At 39.2% G+C, this 21766-nt stretch overlaps 1 protein-coding gene across 8 annotated transcripts in view; it reads left to right on the forward strand.

Annotated features, from left to right (window-relative positions):
- Nucleotides 1-21766, forward strand: part of LOC129732658 (Kv channel-interacting protein 4-like) — a 165666-nt gene that overhangs the window by 91826 nt on the left and 52074 nt on the right. For all 8 annotated transcript variants that reach the window (XM_055693716.1, XM_055693720.1, XM_055693721.1 and 5 more), the window contains exon 3: nt 10651-11341. In XM_055693716.1, coding sequence (XP_055549691.1) covers nt 10927-11341 — 415 coding nt within the window. In that variant the 5' untranslated portion in view covers nt 10651-10926. The remainder of the gene's footprint in view (nt 1-10650; nt 11342-21766) is intronic.

Genomic DNA, 21766 nt, shown 5'->3' on the forward strand with positions numbered 1-21766 from the left:
GCAGTATAGCGATGGCAACATATTACTTTATTGAAATAAGATATCCCCCACAGTTTCAATTGTTTCTAATTTGCATGCCCTACAAAACGTATTATTTGCTTTTTAATTCTTGATCTGTTGGTAAGAGACAAACAGCTGTGAAAATCACCCATTTTTTTTAGAAAAAATGCAAATTTCTCATCATGTATTCTCGGCAGCAACTCTCAATAACCCGCATCTTGTTCCCTTTGAAGAGCAGAACTAACATGCCAATTTTCAGGAAAATCGATTCAGTTTATTTACAAAGCTATGCGTTATAACGTCAAAATCATCCGTGAAACCCAGAAGCTGAACCGAACTTGTGAGAATTCATTCAAGTGAGCTGTTGAACAGCAAACAAGAAAATCCATCACCTTGTCTTAACCTTTCTCGCGATTGCAAGTAATTCGAGAGCCATGGTAGCCTTTTTTCACTTATTATTTATTTGACACGGCACAAATGTGGTAGCCTTTATCAATCGCGACAGTTTATCTGGTAGGCCGTTATTGTACATAATCTTTCGTAGCTGTTCATAGACTAAGAACTGTAGGATTGAAAATATCTGATCCGTGATGGCCCGGGCTCCCATAAAGTCCGCTTGGTACTGACCCACGTACCTTCTGGTTAGAGGTGATAAACGATGGAACAGGAGTATTTTGTAGGTGGTATTTATAATCGAGATGGTACTCCAGCTTTTTTTTGTAGATGCAGCAGACAACTCATTCTCCACCAAAAACCTGGAATTGACTTAGTGTCGGCTTGCGGCCCATAGTCTCTGAGAGACTGATTCTCCTTCTTGTAGTGCTTCCGCGCATCGCTGGCACGGGACAGCTTCTCATTCTTCTGTTTTCGTCTGAGAATCGTGGTCATGTCGTTCCGTGCCCGTTTGTAATTGGCCTTGTTCTCTCTCGTTGACCTGCCCAGGTGTATCACCCAGGTCCGGCTCTTCTCATTCACCGCCACCTTACACTCCCCGTCATACCAGTCGTTTCTGCCGCTCGGTGCTCCAATTCCTTGTGTCGCCGTTGTGGTCTCCTCGATAGCTCTGCGAATGCTGCACCAGAGATCCTCGATAGCCGATGAGCCTAGCCCCTCTTCTGTGTGTAGTACCACTTCGAGCTGTTGCCCGTATTCCTCCGCAGTATGGGGGTCCCGAAGTTGCTTGATATTGAGCCGCGGGGTTTGGCAATGTCGCGCGTGGTGTACGGCCGACAGTTTTGAGCGCAAAGATACCGCAACAAGGTAGTGGTCCGGGTCAGTATCCGAATCGCGATTAGTGCGTACGTTTCTAATGTCTGAGAAGAACCGGCCGTTAATGGGAACATGGTCAATTTGGTTTGCTGTACGTTGGTCAGGTGATCTCCAGTTGCTTTTGTGGATGTCCTGTCGGGGAAAAAGGTACATCGGACTGCCAGTCCTCGGGAAGCTGTGAAGTTGACGCATCGCTGGCCGTTGTCGTGTGTCTCGCTTTTAGCGTTCATGCCTTCGAAGACGATTTTGGTGTCTCAATGTGAGCAACTGTCGTAGAGTTTCTCTAGCTGTGCGTAGAAACTTCTTTCTCTAATTGCACGACTCAGCATCCAGCCCAGAACTATGAAACCAGTACCATGGAATGGGGTGAAATTGATCAGTGGGGTGAAATTGATCACCTGAAAATACGTGACAAAAGATCCATCACTAGGCAGGCAATGCTTACGTGTGCAATGCAACTTTTGAAAGATTCACATACCGGTGCAATTTTACATACTTTCGAAAAATTCTTCTAACTCAGTCAAAACTCAATCAAATTTGATCAAACAAGTTTCTAAGTAACAAAAAAGTATTGAATTTACTTAAAGTAATCTTAATTGAGGGTTAATTACGTTAAATTTGGAGATGTGAGTAAAGTTTGATAAAAGATAAAAAAATATAATTTTCAACAATGATTAATCCATACCATCAAAGTAATACTGATGAATTCCCATGAAACCACAAAGATTTTAATCTCAGAGCTAGTTTTTGATCTTTTGCAACAAACCGAATAAAAATCGATCTAACGATGATCAAATGGGAGCAAATTTAGCAAACTGCAGCTTTCGTGAACCAAAATGAATATATTTCAACCTAAAATAACGTTAATTTCGTTTTCAAACTAGCTGTGAATGATAATTTTCAGTTCAGAAATCATCATTTATCATGAACATATCGAGAAAAGGCACATTTTTAAAAGAATGCATGGATTTCGAGGGTGATCAATTTCACCCCATGTACCCCATAGTACCTTATAGAATTCTCGAATTTATAACATGAAGTAGACGATAGAAATTTCAGCCATAGAGGTTTTCTAGAGCACATACCAGAACATGTTTTTAATATTTACTATTTCGGGAAAAATGTACATGAAGCTAGTTAATTGGAAAATGTTAAAAAAATTTATCAATTTCACCCCGTCCCATGGTACCTATCTCGTATCTGGTTCCACCAATCTGGTAGTACTGTGCCCCGCGGTCACAAATTCTCCATACCTTGTCTTCTTTGCGGCAAAGATCTTGAAGCGCAACAATGTCGGGGTTTTGTTTTATGCCATCAATTTTATGCCAACTAGTAGAGTAGTGAAGGGTGAAAGTACGCACCTAATTGATTTTGCCACAGAACTATTGTCAAAAACTATCAGAAAAATTCGGTTTTGTTTTTGTCTTTGTATTACCAGAGATTTTCGATTTTTTTTTCCAGCATGAGAATTTCATTTTTTGAAAAACATACTCAAATTCGAACTTTTAACCCGCATACGGCACAAAAGTACGCAGTTTACGAGGCAAAAGTTCGCACTGTATGAACAGTGTATTTATTTCTTTAAGGATAGTAATGCTAACAATTTTATGCTAATTTTGCACCGATTCTTTTTGGCTGCGTTAGAGCGTTGTGCCGCAACAATTTTCTTAATCCTGGAGATCCGGTTTTCCGACAATGTGTTCCGAAACTGAATATTTGAACAGAATTTTACAATTATTGGTTTAAAGTTCATAAAATTACTTTCACAGGCCGTTTTATATGGTTTTGGGTGTATTCCCCAAAAAATGGACCTTTCGGAATAGATTCCACTGGGGCTTTTAGAGGCCAAAGAAACAATTTGATAAAACATAATCAAATACCATCCAATATGGGAATTTTCGTAATGGGGATGATGTCCAATGACCCAAAAACGGCCTTGGACGCCATCTTGGATTCCAAAATGGCGACTTCCGGTTTCTGAAAAACAATCATAAATGATCGAATACCACCAAATATGGGTATTTTCTTAATCGAAATGATGCTAAGATCAAAAATCATCTCCAGAGAATATTTTTATATTCAAAATGGTGAATTTCGGTGTGTGGAAAACAGTAAAAATTGACCAAATACCACCCCATATGAGTACTTCCAGAATCGGGATGATGTCCAGAAACATTAAAATGATCCAGATGCCATTTTGAATTTCAAGATGGTGACTTACGGTTTTCGGAAAGCAACATAAAATGGCCGAATACATCCAATATGGGTATTTCAGGGATAGGGATGATGCGTAGGAACCTTAAATCACCTCCAAACGCGATTTTTAAATTCAAGTGCCCCATCTACAAAAAAGGCGACAAGTTGGATTGCTGCAACTACCGCGCAATCACGTTGCTGAACGCCGCCTACAAGGTACTCTATCAAATTCTGTGCCGTCGACAATCACCGTTTGCAAGGGAATTCGTGGGGCAATACCAAGCGGGATTTATGGGTGCCCGCGCCACCACGGACCAAATATTCGCGGTACGGCAGGTCCTACAGAAGTGCCGTGAGTATAACGTGCCCACACATCACTTGTTCATCGATTTTAAATCGGCATACGACACAATCGTTCGAGACCAGCTATGGCAGATTATGCACGATTACGGCTTTCCGGATAAACTGATACGGTTGGTCAAGTCGACGATGGATCGGGTGATGTGCGTAGTTCGAGTTTCGGGGACACTCTCGAGTCCCTTCGAATCGACACGAGTGGCACGATTTTTAGAAGGTCTGTTCAGCTCTTTGGCTTCGCCGATGACATTGATATTGTAGCACGAACCCTTGAAAAGATGACGGAGACGTACATCAGACTGAAGGCTGAAGCCTTCAGTGGACTGGCCATAAACGCATCGAAGACCAAGTACATGAGAGGAAGAGGTTCCAGAGAAGACGGTGTCAACCTCTCGCCACGAATTCTTATTAGCGGTGATGACATCGAGGTGGTAGACGAGTTCGTGTACCTGGGATCACTGGTGACTGCTGACAACGACACCAGCAGAGAAATTCGTCGACGCCTTATGGCAGGAAATCGTGCCTACTTTGGACTCCGGAGGACACTCCGCTCGAATAAAATCCGCCGCCGCACGAAGTTAACCATCTACAAAACACTGATCAGACCGGTAGTCCTCTACCACGAAACCTGGACTATGCTCGTGGAGGACCAACGCGCCCTTGGGGTTTTTGAACGAAAGGTGCTGCGTACCATCTGTGGTGGAGTGCAGATGGAAGATGGATCATGGCGGAGGCGGATGAACCACGAGTTGCATCAGCTGCTGGGAGAACCACTCATCGTTCAAACGGCGAAAATCGGGAGACTACGGTGGGCTGGGCATGTCGTGACTTACGGTTTTCGGAAAGCAACATAAAATGGCCGAATACATCCAATATGGGTATTTCAGGGATAGGGACGATGCGTAGGAACCTTAAATCACCTCCAAACGCGATTTTTAAATTCAAGATGGTGACCTCCGGTTTCCTCATATAAGTACTTTTGGAATTAAAATGATGCCAAGAGACCTGAAAACGACTCGAAAATGATATCTGAATTGATTCGGTCTCAGGGCATCATTTTGGTTCTAGAAATACACATATTGGGGGGTACTCGACCATTTTAGGTTGTTTCCGAGAAACTGGAATTCGTCTCCATGGAATCCAAAATGTAGTCTGGGGTCTTTAAAAGGTCACAGGGCAGCATCCTGATTCCGGAAATACTCATATTGACTGGTATTTGGCAACATACACATACAAAAAAAAAATACACATATTAGGGGGTATTCGACCATTTTAGGTTGTTTTCTAGAAACCGGAAGTCGCCATCTTGGATTTCAAAATGGCGTCTGAACCATTTTCCTATCTCTGGGTATCATCCCGGTTGCAAAAACATCTATATTGGATGGTATTTAACCTTAAGGGGTTATATACTTTTTTGGTCGAGAAAAATGAGGGAAGTTTGAATTTATTTTTAAGTGCATAGCACCATTTTCATTGCATCAAAGTGGTATTTTTCCAAAGGTACAGTTTATCAACAACAAGAAAATACGTTTGATTTAGAGATATATCAATTATTACTGGAGTAATGGTCGTTTCCCCGAAACGCTATTTTTTGCAGAGGCTTGCGGTGATCCTGATAGAGACTCAGCGGATCAACCGAAATCAAAAAACTCATATTATTTCATTAGTTTAGAAGTGTGCCGGGTCCTTGAACGATCGCTTTTATGAGTATTTTGTTTTCAGTGCAAACGGGAACGTTTTTCCCAAAAAATGCACGTTTTGAGCGCAAAAAAGTGCATTAAAAAATTTTTTGCGGCAAAATGTATCTGTATGTTTCAAAAAGCGATCGTTCAAGGACCGGCGAATTTTATAACGAAAATTTAAAAAAAAAGATGAAGGAAATCGGTTCAGTAGTTTTCCCGCAATCAGGATCACGGCAAAGTCATTTTCCGGAAAAAACTATTCCGAGATAATCGCCTGTAAAGTTTCAAGTTTAGCTTTTGCGGCCGTGGCGAGGCGCGTTGCAAATCGCTCTAACTTTCTTCCTATTGCTCAGATCTTTATGAAAATTTGTGGAAATGTTCTCAAGATGTTGTATTTGAAGATAATGTAATAAAAAATTTTCCGGTTTTTTGATAACTAAAAAGGTATATAACCCCTTAAACACATTTTTCGTTACGGTTACAGACTCTTTAGTAGTGCATACTTTTGCCCCACAATGAGTTTTTCAACTGGTTTGATACTAACTACAGTTATACGAGAGTTTTTTAGGTTCTGTTGTTTTCGAGTTTCTGTAGATTCTGAATAGGTGGATCGACATTCCCAAAATTTAAAAAAGTAGATCAAAACAGCTCAAAACACAACTTTTCTCACAAATTCGCACCATTTAAACGGAACCTTATGTGTGATTAACTGACGTTATAATGCTGCTGATTCATATAATGTCGCCAGTTTGTTTTACTCGTATGTTTGGAAAAGGCCAATGTGTACTTTTGCCCTTCACTACTGTACGTTACGCTGTTACGCTTCGTATAGTTGTTTACAATATTGTAGAAGTCGTTAATACCTTCCAACTCTTACAAGAGAAAAGTTTCCCCCGACCCGATTTCCACAAAATTAGTGTTAAATGAAAGGTCCGTCTGTAATGTATCAAAATATGAAAATCACGAAACTCCATTATCTCAGAAACTATATTAACCAATTGGAACAATAGTGATGAACAGGCTAGGGTTAGTCAACCCTAGCCCGTTCATCTTAATTATGATGATTATTATGATTGAATACGTGGTTCAAAAGTTGTGAAAAGAATATCAAGTCATATTTTGAAATAGAAAAAAAATCCTGCTATAAATAATCGAATCTGAAATGATATTTTATCGAATGATATGTAATCAAGTCTATATATAATTTTATTAAGTCTATATATAATCATGTCAAACCTCAATATGAGTACAGTGACGTTTCGATTATACCACGATCAAAAAAAATTCGCGTCATATATTTGAAATATAATTATTTCATGATATTTGCATGTGTTAATGTATGTTTATATGTGTTTGAATGTTATGTTTCAATTCAAATGTTCGGTATAGTTCAGGTATTGTCTACCAAAAATTTGTTATTTAGAATGATGAATAAACCCAGCAAGTATTATCAAGGTGAATTTTTTTTCTGAAATTCAATTTTCATGTAAATCTATTTATTTATTGTTCATGTAAATCTATTTAAACAAATAATAAGTTTGAATGAGAAAGACTGGGTCTCACTGCTAGTTGGATTAATTTGGGTTTTCGGATATTTTTTTGCTCAAAGAACACCTAACGAAATATAGAATATAGACTGTTCCGAAAATTATAAACACACTTTTATACTTAAAAAAAAACAAAATATATAGGAGTTTTCTAATCATTGTATTTGCGACTATGTTTGATAACAAAGTTTTCTTTTCAATTTTAATTCAATATGAATTATTTTTGGTAGAGTACGCGAGTTCTTGAACCTTTTACTTAACATCATCCATAAGCGTTTGCACAGTGCTTTCTCCACTATTTTCACCATTTTCGGCCAATCTATCTTGAATTTTGCAACACTGGCCGCTGATTCAATATGTCTCCTCAGCTCCGCCTTTGTCTAAGCCCAGAAAGCTTCGATGGGGCGAGCTTTCAATGCAGTTTGATGGGTTCATCTTATTTGGTATATATGAGACATTGCTGGATTCATACCACTCTAGCGCATCCTCAATATAGTGACAGGAAGAAATATAAGGCCAAAAGATTGTACAATTTTTACGCTTTTTAATCAAGGTTAACAACCTTTCTTGCAAACACTCTCTCACGAAGATTTTGTCATTCATTGTGTTAGTCGTAATGAATGGACGAGACATTTTTTCACATTCACAAACGGCTTGCCACACCATAACCTTCTTGCCGAATTTTTCACTGTAAATAGCTTTCAATGAATTGGGGACATTTATACCCTTCGTTGTGGTATTAAACTGCGATTGTGGAAGAGTCTTACAGTCTATTTTTATGTAGGTTTCGTCATTCATAACAACACAGCCCGATTTCTTGGTCAGAAAGTTATCATAAAGTTTGCTAGCTTTCGGTTTCTCAAATTTAGCCTGCTTAGTGCTTCGTTTCGGCTGCTTTTGCTTCTGAAGAGTCTGTAGGCTCATCCTTTCCTTGGCACGCATAACGTTAGTCGATAAGGTACCACATCTCATGCTGATGCTGAAGGATGCCGCTTGTAGTAATCTTTCATCTTACTGTCCAGGCCAAGGTTTTCTACCACGTTTCAGGCCTGTCCAAACGTACACTTTTTGTCATACTTCCGTAAAGCAGTTTAGGCTGTTCTGATACTCCCATTTGTGCACCGTCAGTGGTATTTCGATGCGAAAGCCCACGCATTTTTTAACTTCCGCAGAAAACGTTAGAAAATCTAACAATATCTGTTTCATTTGAATGTAAACAACAGGACGCACGTTATTCGAAATGGCGAATAATCATTATAAATATAAATTATAAATATACATGTCTCCCAGATGGTCTCGAGCAGGCTTGTAAACGGTCACCATTTTCATTTGATCTCGCTTCCTTAGCGTGCGTCACAGTCGGCTTTCGCTCGTAAATGTAAAATAATCAAACCATCGCCGCTCAGCTCAAAGAAGGAAAAGGATAGTCAAACGACACTCGCATATCAAAGAGATGCACACTGTCAATCGTTTAGCGATGTTATTTCGGCCTATTTCTGTCTACCTCGTTCATTTATGTTGAGAAATATTGTTACAAGATCAATGATATAAATAATTTCCAGGATACACGCACTCAACGTGCGTTATTTTCATTTCTAGAAAAAATGTCAAAATACGTTTGAGGAAAATAACGTCGTGATGGCGATACTCATTTGACATGTTTGTTCAAGAATGTATTCAGACAGCGAGCGTTGGTAGCGTCAGAGGAAAAAGAAGACGATTATCGCAGTGAAAAGTGGTTCTACCGGTTCTATAAATGAATAGAAGGTCAAGTTAAGGGGTTATATACCTTTTTGGTTTGCTTAAAACCGGAAATTTTTTTATTGCATTATGTTCAAATACAACATCTCGAGAACATTTTCACAAATTTTCATAAAGATCTGAGCAATAGGAAGAAAGTTAGAGCGATTTGCAGCGCGCCTCGCCACGGCCGCAAAAGCTAAACTTTAAACTTTACACGCGATTATCTCGGAAGTGTTTTTAGAAAATTGACTTTGCCGTGATCCTGATTGTGGGAAAACTACTGAACCGATTTCCTTCATATTTTTTTTAAATTTTCGTTATTAAATTCGTCGGTCCTTGAACGATCGCTTTTTGAAACATACAGTTACATTTTGCCGCAAAAAATTTTTAATGCAATTTTAGCGCTCAAAAAGTGCATTTTTTGGGAAAAACATTCCCGTTTGCACTGAAAACAAATTACTCATAAAAGCGATCGTTCAAGGACCCGGCACACTTCTAAACTAATGAAATAATATAAGTTTTTTAATTTCGGTTGACCCGCTGAGTCTCTATCAGAATCACCGCAAGCCTCTGCAAAAAAATAGTGTTTCGGAGAAACGGTCATCACTCCAGTAATAATTGGTATATCTCAAAATCAAACGTATTTTGTTGTTGTTGATAAACTGTACTTTCAGAAAAATACCACTTTGATACAATGAAAATGGTGTTATGCACTTAAAAATAAATTCAAACTTCCCTCATTTTTCTCGACCAAGAGGGTATATAACCCCTTAAGAATCGGAATGTAGCACCAAGGCTATGCTTTTTTTTAAATATACAATTTTTGGAACAGTCTAAAATCGATGCTAATGTAAGAAAACATTTTAATTTTCACAAAAAAAAATTATAAAGGGTGTTCCACATCAAATTGCATCACGGTTAAAACGCTGTTAGAAAATTGACCGATGCCTTTTAATCTTTCAGACAATAAAATATAGCAATATCTGGCTACAGCTTTTTTGTGCACGGAAACCCACTTTTTCTTCATGTTCTCCTCAGATTTGACCTCCTTGGGGCTGCTTCCGTAGTACCTGTCTCATAAAAGCTCACTATTTTTCGATAGACCTTAGTCAAGTGCGTTGAGGGGGTCATATTCTTAGATGCGAAGGTGACCCCGTTGGTGTTGTGCCCCTTCAGGTATTTCGTAACAAACTTTAGCAGTTTCTGCTTCCTTACTTCCTCCGAAACATCATCGGAACTCGTGCTGGGCAGTGAAGAACAGTAGCCCCGGAAGCTGCCAGAAGTCCGCCTTGACGTAAGTCTCATCATCCATAATGAGACAGTGAAGCTTCGTCAGCATCTGAGTGTACAGTTTCCGGGCCCGTGACTTTTCCACCGTATTTCATGACTGTTTTGCGAATCATTCAATCTCATGTATGACATGCTTAGATAAATGTCATACAGAAGCTGCTATAGATATTCATTTTCGACTATTTTTTGTGTAAATTAAAAAAATAAAACTAGTTTAAATGTTCGTGGAACGGGTAAGCGTAAAACATAAGTGACCAGAGTGTGGGCATGATTCTATTGTTGCGAACAATCCAGTTGCAAGTCTTTATTTGTTTTTCGGTTACAAAATGTTTCTAATTTAAGTATATTCAACATTAAAATTAATCCTGTGAAAATACATCAAACAAAAAAATTTTACATGCTATACCTTGCTCTGGAACAGATTCTAGTTCAAACATTGCCAGCATATAATTCCAGAGCAACCATTACGCTCGTCATCTGTTGGGGGTGTACAGTTGACAGGATGCAAATCTATTCAATCTTTAATAAAGTGTGTCTTTCTCTTTTTTTCTTTGTTTCTCCCTCAGAACTTTTTTCCAGCACCACCCGGCATAGAAGTAAATCTTCGGTGGAAACAATCGTTGGACCTCGACTGCTCCTCGCAGGCCGTTCGACTGGCGGTGATTGCATGCATATTCATACAGTTTATCGTCCGGTTGCATACATTTTTAATAGCCGCAATCACTGCTCGTTTCGTTAGCTGTTTTTTTATTCACCTGAGCAGCGGTGAATCTGTGAAGGGAACGGCAAAGAAAGAATCCCGTAGAGAGCATCACACCATTGAATCCAGTTAGTAGGCAGCCATGGCCAGTATAGTGCAACCATCAACGACGACAGCGACCCGTTCGCAACAAGTGGCCAGCCAGAGCCAGCAAATCGCAATTGAGATTGCTTCGGAACCAGTGCTGCCTCCTGCACCTCCCGCGCAACTCCAGATTCATCATCAGGAATTGCAGGCCCATGCTCTGCTTGCTCAGTACCAGCAGCCTCAGTCACTTTCGACGCCCAGCGTTGACATTGTGCTGCGCGAGTCAACGCGGGCAAATTTGATCAGTCGGAAGAAATCGTCCGCCAGTGGGGATAGGCGTGGAGGCAGCGTCGCAGGGGGTGGCAGGTCCAGTGGACGGGACGATAAAGGTGAAGGAAAATCTGTCTACCGAAAGTTCTTCAAGCGCATCAAGACGATACTGGATGGAAACGATCCAACGGCGAAGAGCAGTGAGTATTGCTTTATTTGCTGCTGTTAGTCATGTTGCATAAAACTGCTTGTGTTATACATGATAATTGAAAGAACAAGATGTCGAATGAGTGCAAAAGTACCGTTCGCTTACTAGTTATAGTAGCACACTTAGTATGCGTCTTCAGCGAATGTAATTATATTTGTTCAACAAGCTCAATTCAGCTCATGCTTGTCGTGGAACAAGCACGATGCTGCTTCTAATTAAAGAATCTTACTTGCGGTTATGTAGCATTTTATTGCACGCATGCAAAATGCATTTAATTCAAGTAAGAATTTTTAAGAGGGTTTTTCCCGCAATTTCTTTCTCATGCGTTACTGTAGTCAGCAGTTCCATCCGAGAACAGGAAGGCTAATTGTTTTCGAAAGTTACTCAAATTAAACTCTTCAAAAGCAAGCTTCGTGTGGCTTGCAGTCAGCTAGAATCCTGATAACGGTACATTGTACACTACACTACTGGCATCTGGAAACTTTTTTTAGCGGTTTGATATGAAAATTTTTCGTTTTTTTAGAGATAAAAGTTGCAGTTCAATTCGTTTTATATATTTTTTTTTCTGTGTGGACTCATCACTGCGACCAGAGATTAGATCTATTGTGATATTGCCTAGGTGTTTTCTGTATTCCGCACTTCATATTATTGGCAATATCACTATTGAAGTAAGTCATACGCTCATCATTCATATCCGTGCTTGTGTGTAAGTTGTACCTTTCCGTTTCAAGCTTACTGCTCTACTATACCGAGTCTCTGTGCCTCCTAACAATATCGCCTTATTACAATTCCCTGGAGAGAACTTTCATACGTTACTCACACCAGTTTTATTATAACAGGGACTTATTTTTGTCAACAGAGGTACTGTAGAGTTCAGATTGAAGGAAGGGTACGTGGTTGGGAACCTGAGAATGAACCCATGCTAAAGTCTTTTGACAACCAAATGGCCTGTTTCTACTAAGATTCGAACCCACTACCACCCGCTTACCAAAGCAGACTCTGTAACCTTGCGGCTACGGAGCTCCCTTCGTTTTATTTAAACCCTTGATGTGCGTAAAAGATGTTGAATAGTCATTGCGGCGTTAATACATTGATAAATACCAAAAGGCTGAATTTAGGTTCTAATATTTCTTTATGGATTTGAAAAAAAGGGCAGAAAAACGGACCACTGCACATAAGACGGTCCCTATATAAAAGAGTGGCCAAAATTACCAAAATGCGAATTTCATATTCAGGATGTTTTGAGCACATGATTTTGTAGTATTTAATCTATATTTTCATAATTTTTAAATGGAATGTTGATACAAAAAACGGTTTATGTTGAAAAATGCCTTCAAAGTTACCTATTTCAGAAACGGAGAAAAATAGTTTTTCTGAATATTTTGGAATATATAAAAACCTACTAAATCTATCATGGTATGTTCACATATGATTGAAAGCTTATTAAATTAGTTTCCTAAAACAGGATGGGTAATGGATTTCAACCCTACAGAGTCAGTCGCAGGCCACATTGAAAATATGCGTAATTTTCCTAATTTTGACCATTAAAAACATTAAATGTAAGCACGTGTAAGCACAGAGCCTGATAGTGTGTCTGAGAGCCCTACTTGTGCCCTTTAAGAATATGTGTTAAAAGTTTGCGGAAAATTTGCGTTTTGGTAGAAAAAGATAATTAAAAATTTTCCATTTTTTTGCCATTTTTGAATTTTTGGGTGATTTAACAACAAAGTTTTTCGTATATTATAGCAATTTGGCTCAAAACGCACTAAAAAAACGTGAAATTATTAGATTAATTGGTTCATTAGAATATACGTTGTTTAAAACATATGTTTAAAGTTTGTGTAAAATTTTCGTTTTTGTAGAAAAAGATAATTTAAAATTTTCAATTTTTTATGTAATTTTTTAGAGTTTTATGGAGACTTGATGATTATTCGATTGTACACACTTAAGTGAAAAATATATTTTCATTTTGTTTGAAAAAAAATATGGTTAATATTAGCAATAAATTGATTTTCGCGTGTATCTTTGTTATTTTCAAACGATGTTTTTTTTATCAACCCAGAGTTTTTTTCTGAAATTTATTTTGTTAACCCATTATAATATCGCTAAGAGACTTAGCGATTATTCATGCAAAATCATACTAAACCGAATAAAAAATGAATTATTATCCCAAAAATGATTCCCAGTGTTTGTTTTATGAAAACACGGCCATGAAACACCACACGCAAACTTCTCTCACCAAACACAAATATCACTGCCAGAGTTAAACAAATGGTTCGAGCTTGCATTTGGGCATTTACTCGTAAGTTACAGCCGAAGTAGAAGCTGTGTACCGGATATGTCGGCATACAGCATAAACAAATGGAGGTTCTCATGGTCAAACTTTCCAACATTGCAGTCAAGTTTTTCATACACAAAATTCCATTGAGTTAACCGTCAATCTCACAACTCCCACGCGTAAACCCGCAATCTCACACATATTGTTATGCTTTTGAATCATGCTGCTCATATGTCTTTTATGGCTGACTGATTCTACTTCATACCTTTGAGTCGGTCTGATTGCTTGTGTATGTGGAAAGTGGAGGAAACAAAGTTTTATGTGTGCTTTACAGTTCTGAAGTTTAATTCAAGTGTTTTACGAAGAAGCGAGCAATGTCTTACGAGGAAGTTAATAAGATCGATTTAGTGAGTTTGTTCATACAACCTAGAACAGAAAATGTTATAAATAATTGCATTGAATTGATCAAGCACCGTTTTAAAACAGTTTTTACAAACAGGACCAACATTTGGTGGCTCTAAAATCGGGATATGCTAAATCATTTCGTCTTCAGTAGTTTTGTTTGAATTGAATAGCTTTACAACTTTGCTGAAGAAACCATATCTCTTGGATGTTCCTATCAAAAGTTAGATTCGTGCGCCATCTATGCGGACAAATCGCAAACTAACTCTCAGAGCTATAAGAAGCGTTTTACTAATATGTGCATCTTTGCTGAAAACAGTAATCGTTTATCTCGTTTCACTAACGAGTTATTTACGTTTATTCGAAAGCACAAGACATTTACCTCAGTTTACGTGGTTTATAGACAGCCCCTTGTCAGTACAAAACTTTTCTTATATGTCATAATCATCTGTGGTTGAAAACCAACAATTTAGCACAAAAAATGAATTTTGGCCGGAAATTTCAATTTTTCGACCATTGTGCACTGTTAGAAAACATGGGCAATATTGCTGATAGCAAGGAGTCAAATTGACGCAGACTATCTTTCCAGAAGTTGTGCAGATAAATTATCGAACATTCGAACGGTTTGTGGAAATCAAAAACACAAACTGTGTCAGACAGAACAAATTTCTAGTGTTGAAAACTAAAGTATTGTGCCATCCAACTCGTGACCTGTCAGCCATCGCATGATAGACAGAAGTTCAATCGTTCTTGGTTAAATATCCAATAATATTTAACCTTTCTTGGTAAAATATCCAATAATATTTAACCAAGTAAAATTGATCTTCTGATCCTCATGGGATGACTGACGAGCAGTGGGTTGGTATGTCACACAGTTAAATTACCATTTTGATTGATTTTTTTTCGATTTTTTACAATTTGTATATTAACACAAAGAACAAAAAATAAAAACAAAATCCTTAATGAAGTCCAAAACCATTCAACTGAAAAGAAATTGTAAAAGCTACACAAACAAGAAATACTTGGAGACTACTCCTGGCCGTTAACCATCACTAATAATTATTTTTACTATCATATGAATTCACGGAAAATTCAACAAATTCCTATGTTGCGTGCTTCAAAACTTACTGTTCTAACACTCTAACACGGCACGCAAACATTACAGTTAACCGTCAATATTTCAGAATGTCCTCCGTGACAAAGTACACCGAAACAGGGAAAATATACTGGAATACGTTCAAAAGTGCGTGTTGAATCGGGAAAATTTTAACAGAACGTTGTATTTGATGGTCTAGTGTTAGTGTGCCGCAAACCAAACACTGTATTATATCAGAAAAATCTTTGGTCAGCAGTCAATCACGAGGAAGTAATGTATTTGTTATGCGTTCAGTGCTGACGACGCCGGAAATTTGACATTTATCGATTGCACCATTCCACCGATTCATGTATCTGGATATTTTCAAAGGTAGGGAAAATGCGGTTGAAATGGAAACACGGATCAAATTATCAGTTCATCATTTTTTCACATGCTATATAAAAATGGCGGCTCTATAACGTTAAATTAACGATTTTATTTGTGGAAGTAGGAAAATTGGGGAAATATCCTGAGCGAAAAATTCGAGAACATACCATAAAGAACAATGATTTAAATAGAGAAAATACAGAAGATTTCTTCTAATAAAGCAACAAAAAATGGCCCTTTCAATCAAAAGACGCTTTAGAGATTAATTGGACTATCGAAGATGTCCGTCCCAGTATCGACAATTTTGTAATTTATTTCGATTGTTGATGTTTCTATTACAATCTGAATAACTCTTGAAGATTGTTTTGAAATCAAAAGACTTTAAATAGGTTTCTATTACATTTATTTTAAATCAGGGCAATGGCAGTACGGACAACATTTTTTTTTCTTCATCTATAATTTATTTGACACGGCACAAATACAATTTAATGTTTAACGGCGCCAATTATATCTGGTAGCTTACTTTCTAAAGTATCTTAATAACTAAAAGCAAATTTTTTATCCTCGCTGCCGACTACGAGCTCGGACGGACAACATTTGGTGCAGCTTAAAATTTGGCATGAAATTTCTCAGTCCGAATCTATTCGAATTTCAAAGTTTTTCTCCAAATCCATTATAAGCAGCAGAAAAAGAATTCAACTCAGTCACCCGGATAACTTAGTATCATTTGACACCAGAACACTCGCAGCGTCATTCAACTTTTATTACAAATGAAAAAACAACACCAATCGCGTTGATTGTCTATCGTTTGTTTCACTGCGAGAAAGATAAATGCAATTGAAATTTTGTGTCTGAGCCTGGCGATTTGCCTTGCGACGGTACGTTTCGCAAAACGAATCTCATAGTTTGGTGCATCTCGGATTGCACAATGGAGACGCCCGGTTGGTTACTTTCTCGCTCATTCGGCAGAATTGTCTGGGTTTGACGTTTCGTTTATATTCCATTCCCGCGCACAACATCCAATTTCGAAATAATAAAATCTACATATTTAACTTCTGCCGTTGTCTTTCAACGGTTGTGGCCATTTCGTAGTGATGTACTGTGTTCGTGTATATATTTAGCGCGGTGTTGTTTGCGGCGAAGAATAACAAAGTCCAGCCAAGCTATAAATGAACGGCTTGGAAGCTGCGATGGGGTTCTCCCTAGTGGCAATAATCTCAAAATGAATCGCACAAAAGAGTGTCAATGTGAAGCAGATGAATTAAATCTGGTCCTGATGACCCAATTAGCGCATTCAGTGCATTCGTGCAATTTCGGTCCCATGAACCTTGTTTTTTATTGCTATTGGTGGGGAGGCGAGTATTAAATTTTATTCTACATCATGCTAGAGGTGGTCGCTGTAAACTCATTTTATACGATAACGCGTATGAAAACATTCTGCAGTACAGGGCGGAAACCGAAATGAATTGGATGCTGTGGTTTAAATAAAACGAGGTTGGTTTTCACTATAGTTCCAAGATAATCAAATTAATGGCCTCCATGTTCGCCACCAGGATAGCTAGATTACTCTATTCAGTTGACATTGTCTATGTAGTCCCAGGATGAATTATTAGCAACCTGTACGAATAAAAATGGGGATCGTACTTGTTACGGCTGGGACGATTACTGATACTGTGATGCTTATTCCACCGAATGTTGGCGATAAAGAACAGAGCTACCCATAATCATACTTCACGTACGTTTCGTGGCCCATGAAGGAACTCAATTGTTCAACTTCCGGACACGTCTTTTGGCCATTGGATTCTATTTCAGTTTCTTGTTTTGTTGCTTACTAGACCGAAACAATCGAAATCCTTCTCGCAGACGAATCCTTCTGACGGTGCTTTGGCTGGTATTAAATTTTATGGCGACCGACAGCTCTGCATTTGCCCTCAAGACATCTTCGAATGCAGCCTTCGGCTCTAAGTTCTACTGCGACGCTTGGTATTATCCTGCTGATCGATATTATCCCGCTGACGGAAATGTTTGCGAACGCTACTCACGGTCGATTTAGCGAATTGCTACTAATTTGCGCTTTTGAACCAAACGCGGACTTCCGTTGTATGTGTCTAAAATTATTATTTGGTTCTCAGCTTCTATCTAGTATAACTTTATGAAAGAAAATAAATCATGAGTAATTTTCCAGCTTTGAAAGAGGAAACATTTCAACACAAACTGCGGTCAAAACACTCAAGGTCCGACCACTAGAAGCACAGCAGTAAAATAAACAGTGCGTCCGTATATTTAATGTCTCGAGCTTTTAAACACATTTTTGTCACATTTTTAACACATTTAAACACATTTTTGATAGATAGTTATTTTAGGTACCGCGAGGAGGTGGACTCTTTTGCAACGCTTCGATAGAATATTATTTTAATTATATTAAAAACTATTTTACCCATAATAATCTGAAGACTGTAAATATTTTCGAATAATTAATTGTTTTACTATCAGCGCCCGAAAACATTGGCATGTTTTCTTTGTTATCATCTGCCAAGGTAGTACCAATGATTTCTGCGGAAGTTACCTCTCAACTCCATACCAGGTATGGAGCATCAATCCCAAAACGGTCACTGGTTTCATCAACCATGTAGTTCCGAATTGGGGCACAGGCTTACAACCAACTAGCTCAAGCCAAGAACCAATGAGGCGCGGAGCAGTAAACATAAGAAGAAAGGGCGAAAAGGAATACACATAAGCACGGATCACAATATAAGCATGTCAATAGTGATATTGCTAATAATAAAGCTGCGGAATACAGCAGGCCCACTACAGATACCAAATTGCATCACGAGAAAAACGCAGCAGAAAACTACTTAGTTGTCTGGTCCTTTGAAAACTTCCAGATAATAATATATAATCCATTAGTAAACTTTCGGCATATTTATTCATTCACCTTCAATGCCACAACCGTACGCTGTAAGGTGTCCTTAACTCTACTGGTTTTGCACAGCATCTGGCTGCAGCTTTTTCTGTACGGAAACCCACTTTTTCATCATGCCCTCCTCAAATTTGACCTCCTTGGAATACTTTCGTAGTGCCTGCTTTATAATAGCCCAATTCTCAGGTGCGTTGGTGGGATTCATGTCCTTGGGCATGCTTGTCTTTTCTCCTCAGTAAACCTCGAGAGTGCAGGAGAACATCTTGCACTGCAGAGACAACTGCCGTCACACTAAAGAGCGCATCAATACGCTCATGCTAGAAGAGAGCGACAAACGATTTTTATCTGTTGAGCTACCTGAACGCACTGCGGTGAAATCTAAAATCTCTCTCTTGCGAGACAATGAACTATGGTGTACTTTCTCACACGTGTGGACATCACGCACAATAATTACACTGCAGAGCTATCTGCGGTGCGTTACACAGTTGGTTTCTTGAGCATGGCAGAAGAGGAAAAGAGATTGGGAGAAAAAAAATAGACTGCGTTGCTCGTGCCGCTCGTGCCGGTAGAATTCACTCTGGTGGAATTCGTTCGTAGCTACACGAGGACTACATTTTTGCCCGGTAGGTTTTTTTCACCTTCCGGACTACTCGCCAGTGGACACTGTTGTGCACTTCTGCGTTTTCTCTATTGAGTGATTCACCCCTCTTGTTTCTATCAGATGTGGGGTGAGCTGGAAGTGTGTTTGTCTCTCTGTAAGCTGGTTAGACACTTTGGAGTGAGAAAGAAGCAGTATGGTGAAAGCATTTGCTGCACGCAGGCACATACTAAAAGGGAAGTGCGCGGTGAATTTTTTCTCCTCTCCTTTCACATACTGAGGAGAATGACAAGCATGTCCTTGGGTACGAAAGTGACCTCGTTGGCTTCGTACCACTCTAGGACATAATTTGAATAGTGGCATCAAGCTAGATCCGGGTGCTGCATAGCCGCAAGGTTACAGATTCCGCTTTGTCAAGCTTTGTCAGGATGGTCGTGGATTCTATTCTTAGTAAAATTAGGCCATTCGACGTCAGAAAGGACTTAAGCATGGGTTTATTCTCAGGCTACCTTACCACGCACGACGAAACTTCTCCAGGAAATTGTAATTGGTGATATTTGGCAGGAGGAACGAGGCTCCTTATACATAGTAGAACAGTAAGCGTGTAAAAGAAAGGGTGAAACCACATTACACACAAGCACTTTCTTGGTAAACTTTGACAGTTTCTGCTTACTTACTTCCTCCGAAACTTATCCGCCTTGACTCAAGTCTCTTCATCCATGATGAACCGATGAGGCTTCGTCAGCAACTGGGTGTACACCGTATTTTGCCGTTCGACACGATTTGGAGCCTTCTGCACTTTGCACGTATACTGTCCTTCCCGGTCCTTGGCTCTCTGAACAAAAGACTTGGACCACACGGTTGTGATGTTGATCACTAGTAGAACATCCATTCTGACCTTATTTCTCCTTCCGTTCGATGCTCAGAGTTTCGTAGTAGCGTTTAATCACACGAGTCACCGTTGACTGCACGATTCCGAGTTGTTTTACGATGTCCTGAAGCGATGTTGCTTTTCTGGTAACGAATTTCTTCAAATTGACCACCTTCAATCGACGGTAGGTTCTCTTCGCCATCATAAACGTTAAAACCTACCACAGTGCGAATATGGACGTATTCTCGACGATGTACTCGCCGAAGTTGAACGCCGCAACCAAATATTGAGCAACTGGGGGACAGGATTACGCGCAGTAGCGAGAGGCAGCGCTACCCACGGAAGAGCAGCTTGGTGCAGCTAATCTTGATGATAGCTATAGAAGCATTCGATCCGCCATAGGTACCACTGCTGTAGCGCTACTAGGTACAGGGGTCACGAATCATAGAAATGACTGGTTTGACGGCGAATGCAAACAGTTAAAAATGTCAACAGTAACATGCTGCAACACTGCACAAGAACGAACGTGGAACGATACAGGCACGGAACGTCCAAAACTCAGTCCTCCGAAGAAAAAAGCGTCAAGAAGAGAACGTAGCGATGGAAGAGCTTGGAAACTCGAAAGTTCTGTGAGAAGGTGAACAGCTCCTGCAAGCCACAAGCTGATATGTGCAGGAGCTTGGACGGCAACCTCCTTACGAACGAATGTTTTTTTTTTCATTTCAGGTAGAGGAAAAATTTTCTACCAAAGACCTGAGAGACCAATCTCAGGTAGTGTGGGGTTTGACTCACTAAGAACCCTCTAGTCTCCAGTCCATAATATTCGCCGGGACGACCGCTAGGTATTGCTTTTTTGCTTTGTGCAACTTCCTGGTTCCATCAAGTCTCCTAGCTAATTAGCTTACTAAAACCTGGAGACTGTCAGTTAGATAACATTGGAGTGTCGGTGGTCTACCTGTCGCCTGCTTTGCAACTCTTGGACTATTTGAGAGGCAGCTGCCCAAACCACCCTCCAAATGTTCGGGTCTTCACACATTCTCCGAACTAGGTTGTCCGGAGTAGTGTCTGGCTCGCTCACTACCGTCATGTCACTCCGCGCACACGCAAAACGAGGACATACGAAGAAAACATGCTCAGCGGTCTCCTCCACATCCACGCATCCCAAGTAACACACGTTGGTATAGAATAGTTGACGTTACCTATTTCATGACATCAATATCACAAGAAAAGCGCAAAACATGAAGGCTAGTAGAACAAGCACCAATAACTGCATGAAAGCAAGCCAACTTGATATAATTAAGTGGCAAAATACATCTCGAGTACTAATACGGCAATGCGCAAATCTGTTGCTATGACAACTGTTAACCAGCGCATGCGCAAATGTGTTGTGTCTGCGCAGTGCAACTAGATCGGCAATTTCTTTTATCAGTGGCAGTTTTAATTGATTATGAAATGATGACAAAACATAATATTCAACCATTCAAAAAGAGTGGTTTCTTTCGCTTGAATATTGAAATTGTTTTCGCATAGTTCCAACGTTATCTGAATATAAAATCTAACAAAATTAGAAAACGTTGTTAGATATACAATAACAAAAATCTGAAGTGATATTGGTTACACTGCAAGCGTTTTGTTTATCTTTTGATGGTGCGTCAAAACCGCTTCGAATTAATATAGAAATCGTTCATATAATTTAAATAATAATTTGATCAAGTAATTTTAGGTTAGGTGTTGAATGCTACGACTATTGTAATAAGGAAAAGCATTTTACAGCTACGTAGTGTTGTTATTAGATTGTGTAATGTCTTAAGAAAAGACCAAGTGATAGTGATTGTCATTCTTGAACACATGTTATTAAAAACATCTCCAAAACTAGGAAAAACGAG

This window comes from Wyeomyia smithii, chromosome 3 (genome assembly GCF_029784165.1).
Source record: "Wyeomyia smithii strain HCP4-BCI-WySm-NY-G18 chromosome 3, ASM2978416v1, whole genome shotgun sequence".
Lineage (NCBI taxonomy): Eukaryota > Metazoa > Arthropoda > Insecta > Diptera > Culicidae > Wyeomyia > Wyeomyia smithii.